Genomic DNA, 13,342 nt, shown 5'->3' with positions numbered 1-13,342 from the left:
TGTGCCCGCTGGGCTCGGGAGGGCCGAAGCCCCTTCTCGCCCGGGGCGCCAGTCGCGTCTCTACCTCCCAGGCCGGCCCTGGCTTCAGGTCCCACTACTCTGAATTCTCCCAGGCTTCAGAAAAATTGGGGCCACCGGGGTCGTCAGGTGCTGGGATGACTCATGCGGACCCTGTCTCCTTTCAAAGTTGCAAAGTGAGGACTTCCAGAGAACTTTGTGCCCGGACACTGGCCACCCCCTTGGCAATGGGCAGTGACTGTCCTGACCTCTGACCTCAGCTCTCTGGCCCTCCTGGACACAGCAGCCCCTTCCCATCCCCTCTGATCTAAGTTAATTAGAAGGTATCAGGAGGGGGCCACCTGCCCACCCAACCCTCACCCTGCTTCCTGTCCCACCTCTTTCCGTGGCTTTTCCACAGGGCTGAGCCCAGAGTCTCCTCTGCTCCCCAGCTCTCAGGATGGGGTTCCCAGCAGCACAGGACCTCGGGGAGGGGGGGGCCCAGCGTTGGGCAGCAGGGCATTCTCTCTGGCCAGCAGCCTGGGCCTTCACTGCTAGTGCTTCCACTACTTGTTTGGCTGAGGTGGTGGTGATGGGTCTGTGGGCAGGGGACTGAGAGGTTCCAGAGAGAGATTGGGGGCGGGTCAGCCTGCCAGGCCCGCAGGCAAGTCTGTGAAGAGGGTCAGGTGGGATAGCTCAGCCAGCACAGAGACAGGAGCCTGGTGCAGGGCTGGAGTGGGCTGGGGGTCCTCAGGGCCCACCTTGGCTGTTTTCCGTCTGTGTCTGGAGAGAAGATTCCAAGGGTACCTGCCTGGGTAGGTTGGCATTGCATCAGGTCTGCATGGGAAGGTACCAGGGCCCCAGTGAGAAGCTGTGCCCCCACTGCTGGGCCCGGGCAGCTTGTGAGCCAGCAGCCATCATCGGAGACATAATTGTCCCCTGGAGGAATGTTGCCAGCCTCCTTCCTCCTGCACAAGGCACCTCTCCCGGGGGCACACCCCTCCCAGCATCACCTCCAGCATCATCTCCGCAGCTATGGGGCTGTGTGTTGGGAAGGGGATCTGGAAGCTGGTGAGGGTCTCAGGACAGGACTAGATCCTTCCAAACTGATGACGCCTCCTGGGTTATCTGGGGAGACCTTGGCTGGCAGCCCCTCCCCTAAGTCAGAACCCCCCATCACTTGCTTTTCCCACGTGAACAAAACCACAGGAGGGCAGGCCCCTCTTCCCTGACCAGCGAGGACCTGCCAAGGGCGAGGCTCCAGGGCAGCCTCACCACGTGTTCTGAGTGGGGCCCGTCAGGCCTCACAGATTGTCTACTTGCTCTGCAGAGATGACGGATCCTTTCTGCGTTGGAGGCCGTCGGCCCCCGGGGTCCAGCAAGAGTGGTCCCGGGAAGGATGGCAGTCGAAAGGAGGTCCGACTTCCAATGCTGCATGACCCACCGAAGATGGGTAAGAGGAGTCAGGGCCAAAGGCAATTCTGGGCATGGTTCTGGGCAGCAAGGGGTAGGAGTGGGCCACGTCCCCGGGCATCCTGTCTCCAGGTACCCAGCTAGGCCCCTTGAGTTCCCAAGGACCTTACCAGGGGAAGGGTTGCCTTGGACATCGCCCAGGGCCCTGGGTTCTTGTCCACAGCTGGCCACAGCCCCTGCCCCCGGTGCCCTGGTGTTGGGACAGTGGCGCTCACTGTGGGCCTGTGCAGCCCCCAGTGGTAGACAGTCCTACACAGCTTCCAAGCCTTGCTGTGTTATGTGCTGCAGGGATGCCGGTGGTCCGTGGTGGGCAGACAGTGCCTGGCCAAGCCCCTCTCTGCTTTGACCCAGGAAGTCCAGCCAGTGACAAGACAGAAGGGAAGAAAAAGGGGCGGCCAAAAGCCGAGAACCAGGCCCTCCGAGACATTCCTGTGAGCTCCCTCAGGGCCATGGTGGGGCTCATGCTGGGGTCTCCCTGTCCAGCCACTGCCCTGCCCTGATTTGTCCTCTGCACATCTGGTACCAACTCTGTGCCTCAAGGTGTGGGCACTGGCCTGGCAGGCTTCATGTGGTCTGCCTTTATATCTGGTGTGCCGGGAGATTCTGGGCTCCTAGAGCAGGTCTTGTGCATGGCCCCTGCCGGGTGGCTTGAATTCCCACTGCAGTCCGATGTTGAGGGGCTCATGTGGTGTGTGCACCCTGCAGGCCCAGGGAGGGCTCTGAGTCTGGGGCTCGGGCTGGCAGTGGCCCGGGTGGCTGCGGGTCAGCAGCACCACCTTTCCCCACACCTAGCTCTCCCTGATGAACGACTGGAAGGATGAGTTCAAGGCACACTCGAGGGTGAAGTGTCCAAACTCGGGGTGCTGGCTGGAGTTCCCCAGCATCTACGGGCTCAAGTACCATTACCAGCGGTGCCAAGGGGTAAGGGACTGTGGGTCAGGGAAGAGGAGGCCTTGGGGTGTGTCTGGGCAGAGGCCTTTGGGGCCCTGTCCCACACCCGCCCTCCCTGCCCAGGGTGCCATCTCAGATCGGCTCGCCTTCCCCTGCCCCTTCTGCGAGGCTGCATTCACCTCTAAGACCCAGCTGGAGAAACACCGGATTTGGAACCACATGGACCGACCTCTGCCTGCCTCCAAGCCTGGGCCCATCAGCAGGCCGGTCACCATCAGCCGGCCCGTTGGGGTCAGCAAGCCCATTGGAGTGAGCAAACCTGTCACTATTGGCAAACCCGTGGGTGTCAGCAAACCCATTGGCATCAGCAAGCCAGTCTCTGTTGGCAGACCCATGCCAGTCACCAAGGCCATGCCAGTCACTAGGCCCGTGCCAGTCACCAAAGCTGTCACAGTCAGCAGGCCCATGCCAGTCACCAAGGCCATGCCGGTCACTAGGCCTGTGCCAGTCACCAAACCCATCACAGTCACCAAGTCTGTGCCAGTCACCAAACCTGTACCCGTCACCAAACCCATTACGGTCACAAAACTTGTGACAGTTACGAAACCCGTGCCGGTCACCAAGCCAGTGACAGTCAGCAGGCCCATTGTGGTCAGCAAGCCGGTGACAGTCAGCAGGCCCATTGCCATCAGCAGACACACACCGCCCTGCAAAATGGTGCTGCTGACCAAGTCGGAAAACAAAGCACCTCGTGCCACAGGGAGGAACAGTGGTAAGAAAAGGTATGGGGCTCGTTCCAGGCCGGGGTGCTCCTCGGCCATGGCCTGGGGGTAATGGGGCCCAAAGTTAGGCCCTCCTGGCCCTCACCTCACCTGCTCCCTGCAGGGCTGCGGACGGCCTGGACACCTGCCCAATTCCACCCAAGCAGGCCAGGCCAGAGAATGGGGAGTACGGCCCCTCCACCATGGGCCAGAGCTCGGCCTTCCAGCTGAGTGCAGACGCCAGCAGTGGCTCCTTGTCGCCAGGCAGCAGGCCGTCGGGGGGCGTGGAGGCACTGAGGGCTGCAGGCCCTGCGTCCCCACCTGAGGAGGACCCCGAGCGCACGAAGCACAGTAAGACGAGAGCCCCAGGGGTGGCGGCCGGCGCAGGCTCGGCTCCTGACGGTTATTTGACCAGAATCTTGGCCCCCGTTTTCTCTCCCCGAGTCAGGAAGGAAACAGAAAACACCCAAGAAGTTTACAGGGGAGCAGCCATCCATCTCAGGGACCTTTGGGCTCAAAGGTAAGACCCCAGCCCGGTGTGCACTTCCAGGGCTGGGGCTGTCCACTGAGCGGCAGCCCCTGAGCCCACCCCTGCCTCTCTCCACCCCATGTGTGCACACAGGCCTGGTCAAAGCTGAGGACAAGGCCCGAGTTCACCGCTCCAAGAAGCAGGAGGGGCCAGGCCCTGAGGATGCCCGGAAGAAGGTGCCAGCCCCCATCACTGTCAGCAAGGAGGCACCAGCCCCCATGGCCCACCCAGCTCCAGGTAGGGGCTGCCTGGCAGGGGCCCAGGGCAGCTGTAGACCGCGGGTAGATCCCACAGCACAGGGATGGGGGCTGAGTGTGGAGGCTGGATTCTGTGCCTGGTGTCCAGGCCACCCAGGGGTCCCCACAAGCCTTCGAGGCCCCTGCCTTCCCCACAGGTGGCCCTGAAGAGCAGTGGCAGAGGGCCATCCACGAGCGCGGGGAAGCCGTCTGCCCCACCTGCAACGTGGTCACCCGGAAGACGCTCGTGGGGCTCAAGAAGCACATGGAGGTGTGTCAGAAGGTAAGGCAGCTCCCGGAAGGCGCTGGGAGGGAGGTGCCCCGGCCCCAGGCAGGCTTCTCACACGTGCGCCATCTGCAGCTTCAGGATGCACTCAAGTGCCAGCACTGCCGGAAGCAGTTCAAGTCCAAAGCTGGCCTCAACTACCACACCATGGCCGAGCACAGTGCCAAGGTACCGTCGGGCCCCCAGCGCCTGTCCAGCGTGACCTCTGACCTCACACCCCACCTTCACCACAGCTCCCCCAGTTTCTAGCCTCGGATGACGGTGGCCCAACACCTGGGTGGGGCAGGGCCAGGGCAGGGACCTGTGGTGGTGGTGGTGGGTCACTGACGTTCACCCTGTCCCCAGCCCTCTAATGCCGAGGCCTCTGAGGGGGGTGAGCAGGAGGAGCGCGAGCGGCTGCGCAAGGTGCTGAAGCAGATGGGACGGCTACGCTGCCCCCAGGAGGTCAGTGGGGGCCACGGCAGTGTGGGGTGGGGGGGCCCTGCTGGCCACTCACCCACCCTCTGGCCTGACCCCCAGGGTTGCGGGGCTGCCTTCTCCAGCCTCATGGGCTACCAGTACCACCAGCGGCGCTGTGGGAAGCCGCCCTGCGAGGTGGACAGCCCCTCCTTCCCCTGCACCCACTGTGGCAAGACGTACCGATCCAAGGCCGGCCACGACTACCACGTGCGCTCGGAGCACACGGCCCCTGTGAGTGGCTCTCCGTTCTGTGGCATCCGTTCCGTGGCACCATGCTTGCTCCTGTTTGCCGTGTGTGTTCCGTGTGCCTCGGGTACCAACCGTATTTGTCCATGTGCCGCCTAACGCGTGTGTTTGCCACCCCTCTCTGTGAGAGGCACGTGTCCTGGTGGGCGGGAGGGTGAAACCTCCCTGTTCCCTCGGGTTGCCTGCGTCAGCCGTGTCCCCAGCACACTACAAAGCCTGTGGGTCCACCGGCCTTGGGGTGGCCTCACTGCGCGCCGACCTGTCTCTTGCTCCTGCGGCTCACTCTAGCCTCCATGCCTTCCTGCCCTTCAGCCCCCTGAGGAGCCCACAGACAAGTCCCCCGAGGCTGAGGACCTGCTGGGTGTGGAGCGGACCCCAAGCGGGCGTGTCCGCCGCACGTCGGCCCAGGTGGCGGTGTTCCACCTGCAGGAGATAGCAGAGGACGAGCTGGCCCGCGACTGGACCAAGCGGCGCATGAAGGATGACCTCGTGCCCGAGACTGCACGGGTGAGCTGCCCACCCAGTATTGGGGACAGCGCTGTGGCCTCTGGGCGGGACATGCCTTGGCCTGAGCCTTGGGACAGCCGCCCCGTGACCTGGGCCACCCGTTGCCATCTGTGGCGAGTGTTGCCTGCCGCCAAGGCGAGTGTTCTTAGAGCAGCTGGGGTGTCTCCTGGCCTCGGGCTCACTCTGGTGCTGTTGAATTCACAGCTCAACTACACTCGGCCAGGGCTCCCCACGCTGAACCCCCAGCTGCTAGAGGCATGGAAGAATGAAGTGAAGGAGAAAGGCCACGTCAACTGTCCCAATGATGTGAGCAGAGGCTGCCGGGTGGGGGCGTGGGGACCCACACAGGGACAGAGCCCAGGTGTGGCCCTCAGAGCAGGAGTGGAGGCTGAGAGCTTTCAGGAGGTGCCCAGCCCACCCCAGGCCTTGCATGCCCAGCCTGCCCGATTCCCAGGACTCACACCCCCTCACTTGCCCCAAAGAGGCCTCAGAGATCCCCTGGGGTAGGGCAGGGGTGTATCTTGGTGTGGGGTGCCCACCAGAGGCCCTCGCCCACGGCTGCCTCCCCTGCAGTGCTGTGAAGCCATCTACTCCAGTGTGTCCGGACTCAAGGCTCATCTTGCCAGCTGCAGCAAGGTCAGTTCTGGGGCCCGCCCCATGGCCAAGTGCTGCACTCAGAGATCCCAGCTCACCCTACCTGGGCCTCCCACAAAATAGTGTGGGACCCTGCCCTGCCCCCCACTTTTTCTATGTGGCCTCCTCTTCCACGAACCCAGAGACTGGCTGGTGGCTGATGGCCAGCCTAGGACACCTCCCTCACCCCTAACCCCAGCCACAAGCCAATGAGTCCTAGTCCTGTCCTCGGAGTTCTGTGTCCATGTAGGCATGAGTGGGCACCCCGACCCAGGCAGATGGCACACTGGCTTAGAATAAGGGATGCTTAGCAAAGGTCTGCAACTCTTCCCCTGGGCACCTGCCTCTCCCTACCCTTCCTCTCCCCACCACCCCTGCAGCCCCGGCAACCCAGTCACCCCCAGCACTGTCCAGCACAGATAGCCACAGCTTTCCTTTGGCCACCCCTGACTTTGACCCTTTAGCCATGAGAAAGGGCTTAGGACAGATCTGGGTCCTCCAAGGGCTGAGGCACTGGCCTGCCTGTGCGTTGCAGGGGGCCCACCTGGCGGGGAAGTACCACTGCCTGCTGTGTCCGAAGGAGTTCAGCTCTGAGAGTGGCGTCAAATACCACATCCTCAAGACCCACGCAGAGGTGCAAGGGCCATCACTAGGGCCTGTGGCTGGGGGCTAGCCCAGGAGGGGACGGGGCTGGGGTTGGGCACCCCTTGTGGGTGGAGAGATCAGTGGCTCATGGAGTGTGCCTGGGAGAGCAGCCAATGTGGAGAAATCTGGTAGTTTCTCCTCAAAGTCGGGTCTGGCTTCCCTGGGAGAACTGGGAGGCTTGCACCCTGAGCTGGAGCTGCCCTGAGGGTGTCCGCCTGTCCAGCCCCCGCCGCCTTGCTGGGGTGGGTGCTTGCCTAGTCCTGAAGGCAGACAGGTCTTCAGCTCTCAGGCTACACCTGGCTCAGGTGCTCAGCATCCAGTCCTAGGTCTTCATCGGCGCTTTTCTCTCCCCAGAACTGGTTCCGAACATCAGCAGACCCACCTCCCAAACACAGGAGCCAGGACTCATTGGTGCCCAAGAAGGAAAAGAAAAAAAATCTGGCAGGTGGGAAGAAGCGGGGCCGAAAGCCCAAGGAGCGGCCCCCAGAGGAGCCTGTGGCCAAGCTGCCCCCACGCCGGGACGACTGGCCTCTAGGATGCAAAGACAAGGGGGCCCGGGGCTCCACTGGCCGGAAGGTGGGAGCCAGCAAGGCGCCTGAAAAGTGAGCTTGGTGGGTGGGGCCTGGCCCCCATGCAGCTGCCACACCGCCCTCTGTTCAAGGCAGGGCTAGCTCCGGGACCTCTGTCCTCCAGTTCTCCATCCCCCACCCCCACCTCTTCATCTGTCCAGTGGGGGCAGCCAGCCACGCTCCCTTCCCTGAAGGTGGCCCTTCCCCTGTTAAGGCTGCCACAGGGCACACCTGGGTTGGGGCTCCCCAAGGTGTGTCCAGCAGAAGTGCAATAGCCGGGAGGGTTGCCCCTCCCCATGGGAATGTGTCTGGGGTCTTGGTGCCACAGGGGCTGCAGTGCAGAGCAGGCAGATGGCCTTTGGCCTCCGGGCTCTGCTTCCTCAGGCCCTGCCGGGTCCCCACCCTGGCTCCCTCAAGGCTCAGGCATCCCTGGTGACCTGTGGTTCTGGGCTGGTGAGGGCACCTGAGCGACTGGCAGCCGGCAGCCACCATCCTGGCCTCACCTCCACCCAACACTGGAACTCCAGCACCCCCAGCTACCTCCCAGGACAGACCCCCGTCTGACCACTGCCATGCTGACCCGACAGGCTCCTGCCTGCCCTTGGCCACCCACTTGGTCCCCCTGCTTCTGTTTTCTACCTCTCCAGGGCTGCCCCCTACCCCACCCCTGCCGCTCCTCTGTCAGTGTGATCCCTGCTGTGCTCAGGCCCTGCCCCACAGGCCTGTCTGTGCTCCCAGCTTGGGGTAAGGGAGGGTTTTGCTTCTTGCACCTACAGGGCAGCAGGAGCTTGATGCCCTTCAACACAGCTGCCAGCCCTGGGGGTGTGGGGCCCCTGGAGTATGCTCTCCCTCCAGTGTTCAGCCTTCTGGCACTGCAGGCCTAGGTTGGAGCAGCCTCATGGAGTAGGGATGGACTAGTTTGGGCTCTGGGGTCTTCCTGGGGCCCACGGGCATGTGGGGCAGGAAGCTGGGCAGAGCTGGCCTGGCTCTGAGTGGCCACTGGGGGAAAGGCAGCCTTCTGTGTGCCAATCTGGGTAGGCCCAGTGGCCGAGCTCTCATGGGAGCCCCCTCCCCACTTTTTTTTAACCGGCCCCCATTGTTTCTGGTCGTGTGGACTGATATGGGAACTGAAGGCCAGCCAGGGGAGGGGTCGGCCAAAGTCACGCAGGCTGATGGCAGCTCCAGAGCTGTCTTTGCCCCCTTTGTGCCCCGGGGGACGGCTGGGTCTACAGGCTGGGCAGGGGTCAGGCAGGGAGTCCAGGGTGCCTGGAAGAGGGGGCCACAGCCTGTGGCTGCCTCCCTGGGGTCCTGCCTTCCAACCACGGCGTTGCAGGGAGGACGAGGCTCCGAGGGGGCAGCTTTGGAGGGAGGCCGTTTTCCAGGGTGGATGGGAGTGGGCTGAGGGCTCATCCCCACTGACCCTGGACGATGTGAATTTTGATGTTTGCCCGTGTGCGTGTGTCTCCTGGGTGTAGTGGATGCCAGTCTTGTTGCTGTGACAAGTAACAACCTTTTTTTTAAATTGTTTTTTATACAAAAACTCACAATCTGACATTTGGTGCTAAGGGTTTCCTGGTGCAGATGGTGGGCCTGGGGGTTGGGCTGGGCCAGGGCGTGGGTCTCTGGGGTTTGGGTCCCTTGCTGCTCAGGGAGGCAGTACTGACTGGGCACTGCCTCTGCCCCCAGCACCCACCCTCACCCATCCCCCAGGTAGAAGGGTCCCCACTGGGCTCGGCCTGCAGTAGTAGGGAGACAAGTTCCAGGAGCACTTTGGGGACTGGGGTTGCAGTACACTTCCTGTCTCTGGCTTTATCCTTGGGCTAGAAGGCTCTGACCCTCAGCAGCCCTTGCCAGATGTGCTAGGGAGGGGGTGTGGAGACCTGGACTCCCCCACCCATGCACACCTCGGCCTGATGAGAGGATGGAGGCTTGGGCAGAGATGGGCGTGACCCAGCATCAGAGGGCCCGGGGAGGCTCTCCTTCCTGTGTCCCAGAGCTTCACTGGTGCAGCCGGTGGGGCTGGAGGTGGAGGGTGGGGTCTGACAGCTTCTGCTGGGGCAGCCTCGGGAGGGGAGGGGAGCAGGCACTGGGCAGGGGCCTAGGTGCACTTTGTCCTTGCCACCAATGGCGGGAGGAGGGTGGACCTGAACACCTCTGCAGGGTGTCGTGCGCCTGCCCCAGCCTCTCAGGTACTTGGCCCTTGGGGAGGAGAGAAGAGGGTCTGGTTTTTGCTGGGGGTGAGTTTCTGGGACACTCCCAAAGCCCACAGATAATCCCTGGTGTGGGAAGAGGAGTCCTGGATACCTTGATGCTTAGCACTTTAACCCCCTTTGTCTTTAAGGTAGGCGTGGGGGCTACTGTCAGAAGTGGCTGTTGGGTGTGACCCCTCCTTTCTTCCCTCCCTCTCCCACATGCTGGTCTGCAGAGCACTCCTCCCAAGGGGTAGGGCCCTGGGTGGAGCTCAGCAGGGTCTGCCCACTCCCTACGCTGGCCCACATAGGCCTCCAGGAGCCCTCAGTGAGAGGGACCAGCATAGCAGACCCCCAGAGTGTGGTGGGCGCCGGCCCTGCCCGGGACCCAGTCGGGGCCCTTTCTGCAGCTCTACCTCTGGCTCAGCGCACGCCCCCTGCCCTGAGAACAGGAAAGGGCCCGGAAAGGCTGACTCACCGGGCCGACACTCACGAAAATGGGATGCACTTTATTTGCTGGTGCAAAGGCAGGTGAGGGTGCCTCCTGTGTGACCGTTGACCCTCCTGCCTGGTGGCCCTGAAGGGAAGGAGCCAGTGAGCCTGACCCCGGGAGGGGCCGCCCCCGCGTGCCCTGTTTGGCGGGCCCCAGGCGGCTCCCCCAGGCCGGGGTCTGGGGCCCCAGGCTCTCCCCTGCCTCGCGGCCGCGCGTCCTGTGCTTTGGGTTTCTTGGTTTGGGTTTTTTAATGCCAGTTCTCAGTACATAAGTGCATTTTGAAAGAGGTTCCAGCTATCACTTGTAACCATATATATATACATATATATTCTATCTACAAAGTGTTTATTTGCGAGATGTTTCGACGGTGAGTTCGGGCCCCGCCCGCCTTGTGACCATCTGTCCCCGGTCCTCGTCCCCGCCCCGCGCCCTGGTCCCGAGTGGCGTGCGGACGGGCCATCACTGTATGTATTAAAATGACTGTATCAAATAAATGTTTATTGATTTTTTTCCAGGGTTTTTGTGCGACTGAGTTTGTGGTGAAACGCAGGGGGCGGGGCCCCCCGGGCACGTGGTGGCGGCGGTAGAACTACGGGTCCCGCGTGCCCTCCGCGCGGCCTTGTGGGGCTCGTAGTCCGGGACGCGCGGCCTTGTGGGGCTCGTAGTCCGGGACGCGCGGCCTTGTGGGGCTCGTAGTCCGGGACGCGCGGCCTTGTGGGGCTCGTAGTCCGCGGTGGGCGGGAGAGGGAACCACCAGCTCCCGGCGGCCCACGCGCGCCGCCCGGCCCAGCCCGGCCCGCGGAGAGGCCTCCGAGCGCAATGGCTGCGCCCCCGGCCCGCGCGGACGCCGACCCTTCGCCCACGTCGCCACCTACGGCCCGAGACCCGCCAGGCCGGCAGGCTGAGAAAAGCGAGACCGCGTGCGAGGACCGGTAGGCGTGGGCGCCGCCTCCACTTCACTGGCGAGCAGGAAACGGGCCGCAGCCCTGGCCGAGGTGGGAGGGTGGTCAGTGCTCGCCGCGAGCCCAACTCCCCCACTCCCGGAGGCCAGGCGGCGGCGCCCCGTTCTCCCACGTGCCGGGCGGAACCCTGCGGGCTTGAAGCGGCCGGGAGGACGGACCTGACCCAAGACAGCAGGCTTCTCGGGGCCCGGGGAAGGAGCCCGGGTGCGCACCCCCAGCGTTGACCTTGGTCTCTGCCGCCAGTGGGTGGGGCCCTCGGCCTTGAGCACCCAGCGGGCCGTGTGCCTGCTCGACTGTGCGAGTTGCTCAGTGTTGTCGGCTCGGGGTGTGACCCGGCCCGACCCGCGAGGCCAGGGGTCGGGATTTGGGGGTGCGGCGGCGCACGGTGCCTTCTGATTGCCCCTCACGCGCGGGGCACCTTGGAGGCTCTGCTGGGGCTTTGCAAGAGCATGAGGTGGGGAAGTTGCGGGGGTGCAGCGGGAGGAGCCACCCCACCCGAGCCCTGCGCGGCGCCTTTGCGGCCGTGGCCGTCAGGGGGCGGTGGCCACGCAGTGCCCGGGGCTGCAGGAGGGCGCTCTGGGCGCTGCCCCTCCCTTCCCGTCTGAAGTGTCCCTTGGGGAGCCGAGGGGTCCCCGTGGAAGGGATTGTTCCTACTCAGGCGCCTCTTGCTTGGGTTCAGGCTGTGACTCTGGTCAGAAACGCTGTGAGCCAGGACTTCCTCAGAGATGGGCTGCGCGGGGGGCCGCTGGGGGAAGGGTGTCCCGGCACAGGGTCGCTCTTCTCCAGGAGCTGCTGGGCGGAAAGAGCTTTCCCGTGGTCCTGTGTCCTTTCAGTCCATACCCTCCCAGTGGGCAGTGACTGGGAGCTTTGCATGGCTGGAGTCTAATAGGACCTGAGTCTGTGCTCCGTTGATTCCAAAGAGGCTTTACTTTGTTTGTTTGTTTTGTTTTGAGACGGAGTCTCACTCTGTCGCCCAGGCTGGAGTGCAGGGGCTGGATCTCGGCTCCCTGCAACCCCCCCTCCCGGGTTCAAGCAATTCTCCTGCCTCAGCCTCCCAAGTAGCTGGAATTACAGGTGTGCGCCACCACGCCCGGCTAATTTTTTTGTATTTTTAGTAGACAGGTATTTTGTCATGTTGTCCAGGCTGGTCTCGAACTCCTGACTTCAAGTGATCTGCCTGCCTCAGCCTCCGTGGGATTAGAGGCATGAACCACCGTGCCCGGCCACCAAAGAGGCTTTGATTTAACCCAAGGTGGGGCAGGCCAACGCTAGACAAGCACTGAGGGCTCTTGATAAAGGCACACCCAGATAACACAGGTTGGTGGCAGCAGCCATCTGGGCCTGCCCTGTGCACAGACAGTGGGCTGGGCACAGTGGCCCTCGCGGTGTCTGAGGAGGCAGAGACTGCTGTTATCTTTGTTTGGTGTGGTTACCAAGGGACAGGAGGGAAGCTGCAGGCAGTGAGGATAGATTGCGGCACCCTTCTCCAGGGGCCCCGGTCTGCCCTGGAACTGCCTCTTGTCTTAGGCAAATTTCTTGCACTTTGTGTTTTGATGCTTGTACCATTGCGGACTTCCTCTGCCCTAGCCTAGGGCTTTTCTCACTGTTCCCCGAGTGTGTCCCCCAGCGTTCCTGCGTCTGCCCCTCTTCAACCTCTGGTGCTGCCCTTGGTGTTCCAGAGCAGGCTCCAGCTTGGAGGTCTGTGCACAGGTGGAGGTCTGTCCCCAGGGCTGGGGTTCCTCCAGCACCATTCCAGTTCCTCCTGCCGCGTCATCCCAGCAGTCAGTCTGTCCGTCTCGCCCGTTGTTTACTGTCTGCTTGTCACTCGTGACTCTGTCCCGGGCACCTGCCCCAGAGCTGGCCCATGCTGGTGCAGGAACAGGTCCTTTGTGGTGTTAGCAGTGACTCCTGGCTGTGGTTGAGATGGAGTCTGGAGCTGTGGAAGTGGGGAGCAGAGGGAGGCTGCCCATGACCTGTGCAGAGCAGGTCCTGCTGAGGGAAGGTTTCCAGAGTGGTGGCCAGTGCAAGTCCCCAACCCCCCAGTGCCCCTCCCACCTGAGAAAGCTGCCCTAATGACTCTCCCAGAGTCAGTCCGGCACAGGGGTCAGGCCAGCGTTGGCTCCTGTGGGCTAGCTCCTCCCTGCTCCCTCCTCCCTCCAGCCTCTTTTTAGTTATCCCGCAAACTTCCCTTAAACCTGACCTGTCGGCCGGGCGCGGTGGCTCAAGCCTGTAATCCCAACACTTTGGGAGTCCGAGACGGGCGGATCACGATCACGAGATCGAGACCATCCTGGCTAACACGGTGAAACCCCGTCTCTACTAAAAAAAATACAAAAAACTAGCTGGGCGAGGTGGCGGGTGCCTGTAGTCGCAGCTACTCGGGAGGCTGAGGCAGGAGAATGGCGTAAACCCGGGAGGTGGAGCTTGCAGTGAGCTGAGATCTGGCCACTGCACTCCAGCCTGGGT

The 13,342-nt window shown here is 63.0% G+C and overlaps 2 protein-coding genes across 2 annotated transcripts in view; both read left to right on the top strand.

Annotated features, from left to right (window-relative positions):
• The window catches only part of ZNF512B (zinc finger protein 512B), a 21,224-nt gene extending 10,796 nt beyond the window's left edge, over window positions 1-10,428 (top strand). The window contains exons 2-17 of the mRNA XM_011992410.1: window positions 1,328-1,450; window positions 1,759-1,901; window positions 2,263-2,391; window positions 2,485-3,143; window positions 3,247-3,473; window positions 3,571-3,642; window positions 3,745-3,888; window positions 4,046-4,170; window positions 4,249-4,341; window positions 4,519-4,617; window positions 4,693-4,863; window positions 5,191-5,385; window positions 5,590-5,691; window positions 5,959-6,021; window positions 6,554-6,652; window positions 7,018-10,428. Coding sequence (XP_011847800.1) covers window positions 1,328-1,450; window positions 1,759-1,901; window positions 2,263-2,391; window positions 2,485-3,143; window positions 3,247-3,473; window positions 3,571-3,642; window positions 3,745-3,888; window positions 4,046-4,170; window positions 4,249-4,341; window positions 4,519-4,617; window positions 4,693-4,863; window positions 5,191-5,385; window positions 5,590-5,691; window positions 5,959-6,021; window positions 6,554-6,652; window positions 7,018-7,269 — 2,696 coding nt within the window. The 3' untranslated portion in view covers window positions 7,270-10,428. The remainder of the gene's footprint in view (window positions 1-1,327; window positions 1,451-1,758; window positions 1,902-2,262; window positions 2,392-2,484; window positions 3,144-3,246; window positions 3,474-3,570; window positions 3,643-3,744; window positions 3,889-4,045; window positions 4,171-4,248; window positions 4,342-4,518; window positions 4,618-4,692; window positions 4,864-5,190; window positions 5,386-5,589; window positions 5,692-5,958; window positions 6,022-6,553; window positions 6,653-7,017) is intronic.
• A 233-nt stretch (window positions 10,429-10,661) lies between these two features.
• Window positions 10,662-13,342, top strand: part of UCKL1 (uridine-cytidine kinase 1-like 1) — a 23,551-nt gene continuing 20,870 nt past the window's right edge. The window contains exon 1 of the mRNA XM_011992408.1: window positions 10,662-10,846. Within this exon, the coding sequence (XP_011847798.1) occupies window positions 10,734-10,846 (113 nt within the window). The 5' untranslated portion in view covers window positions 10,662-10,733. The remainder of the gene's footprint in view (window positions 10,847-13,342) is intronic.

The sequence above is a fragment of the Mandrillus leucophaeus genome, unplaced genomic scaffold, assembly GCF_000951045.1.
Source record: "Mandrillus leucophaeus isolate KB7577 unplaced genomic scaffold, Mleu.le_1.0 Scaffold41, whole genome shotgun sequence".
Taxonomy (NCBI): domain Eukaryota; kingdom Metazoa; phylum Chordata; class Mammalia; order Primates; family Cercopithecidae; genus Mandrillus; species Mandrillus leucophaeus.
Note: the sequence above shows the minus strand (reverse complement) of the source record. Positions and strands in the feature narration are given on the sequence as shown.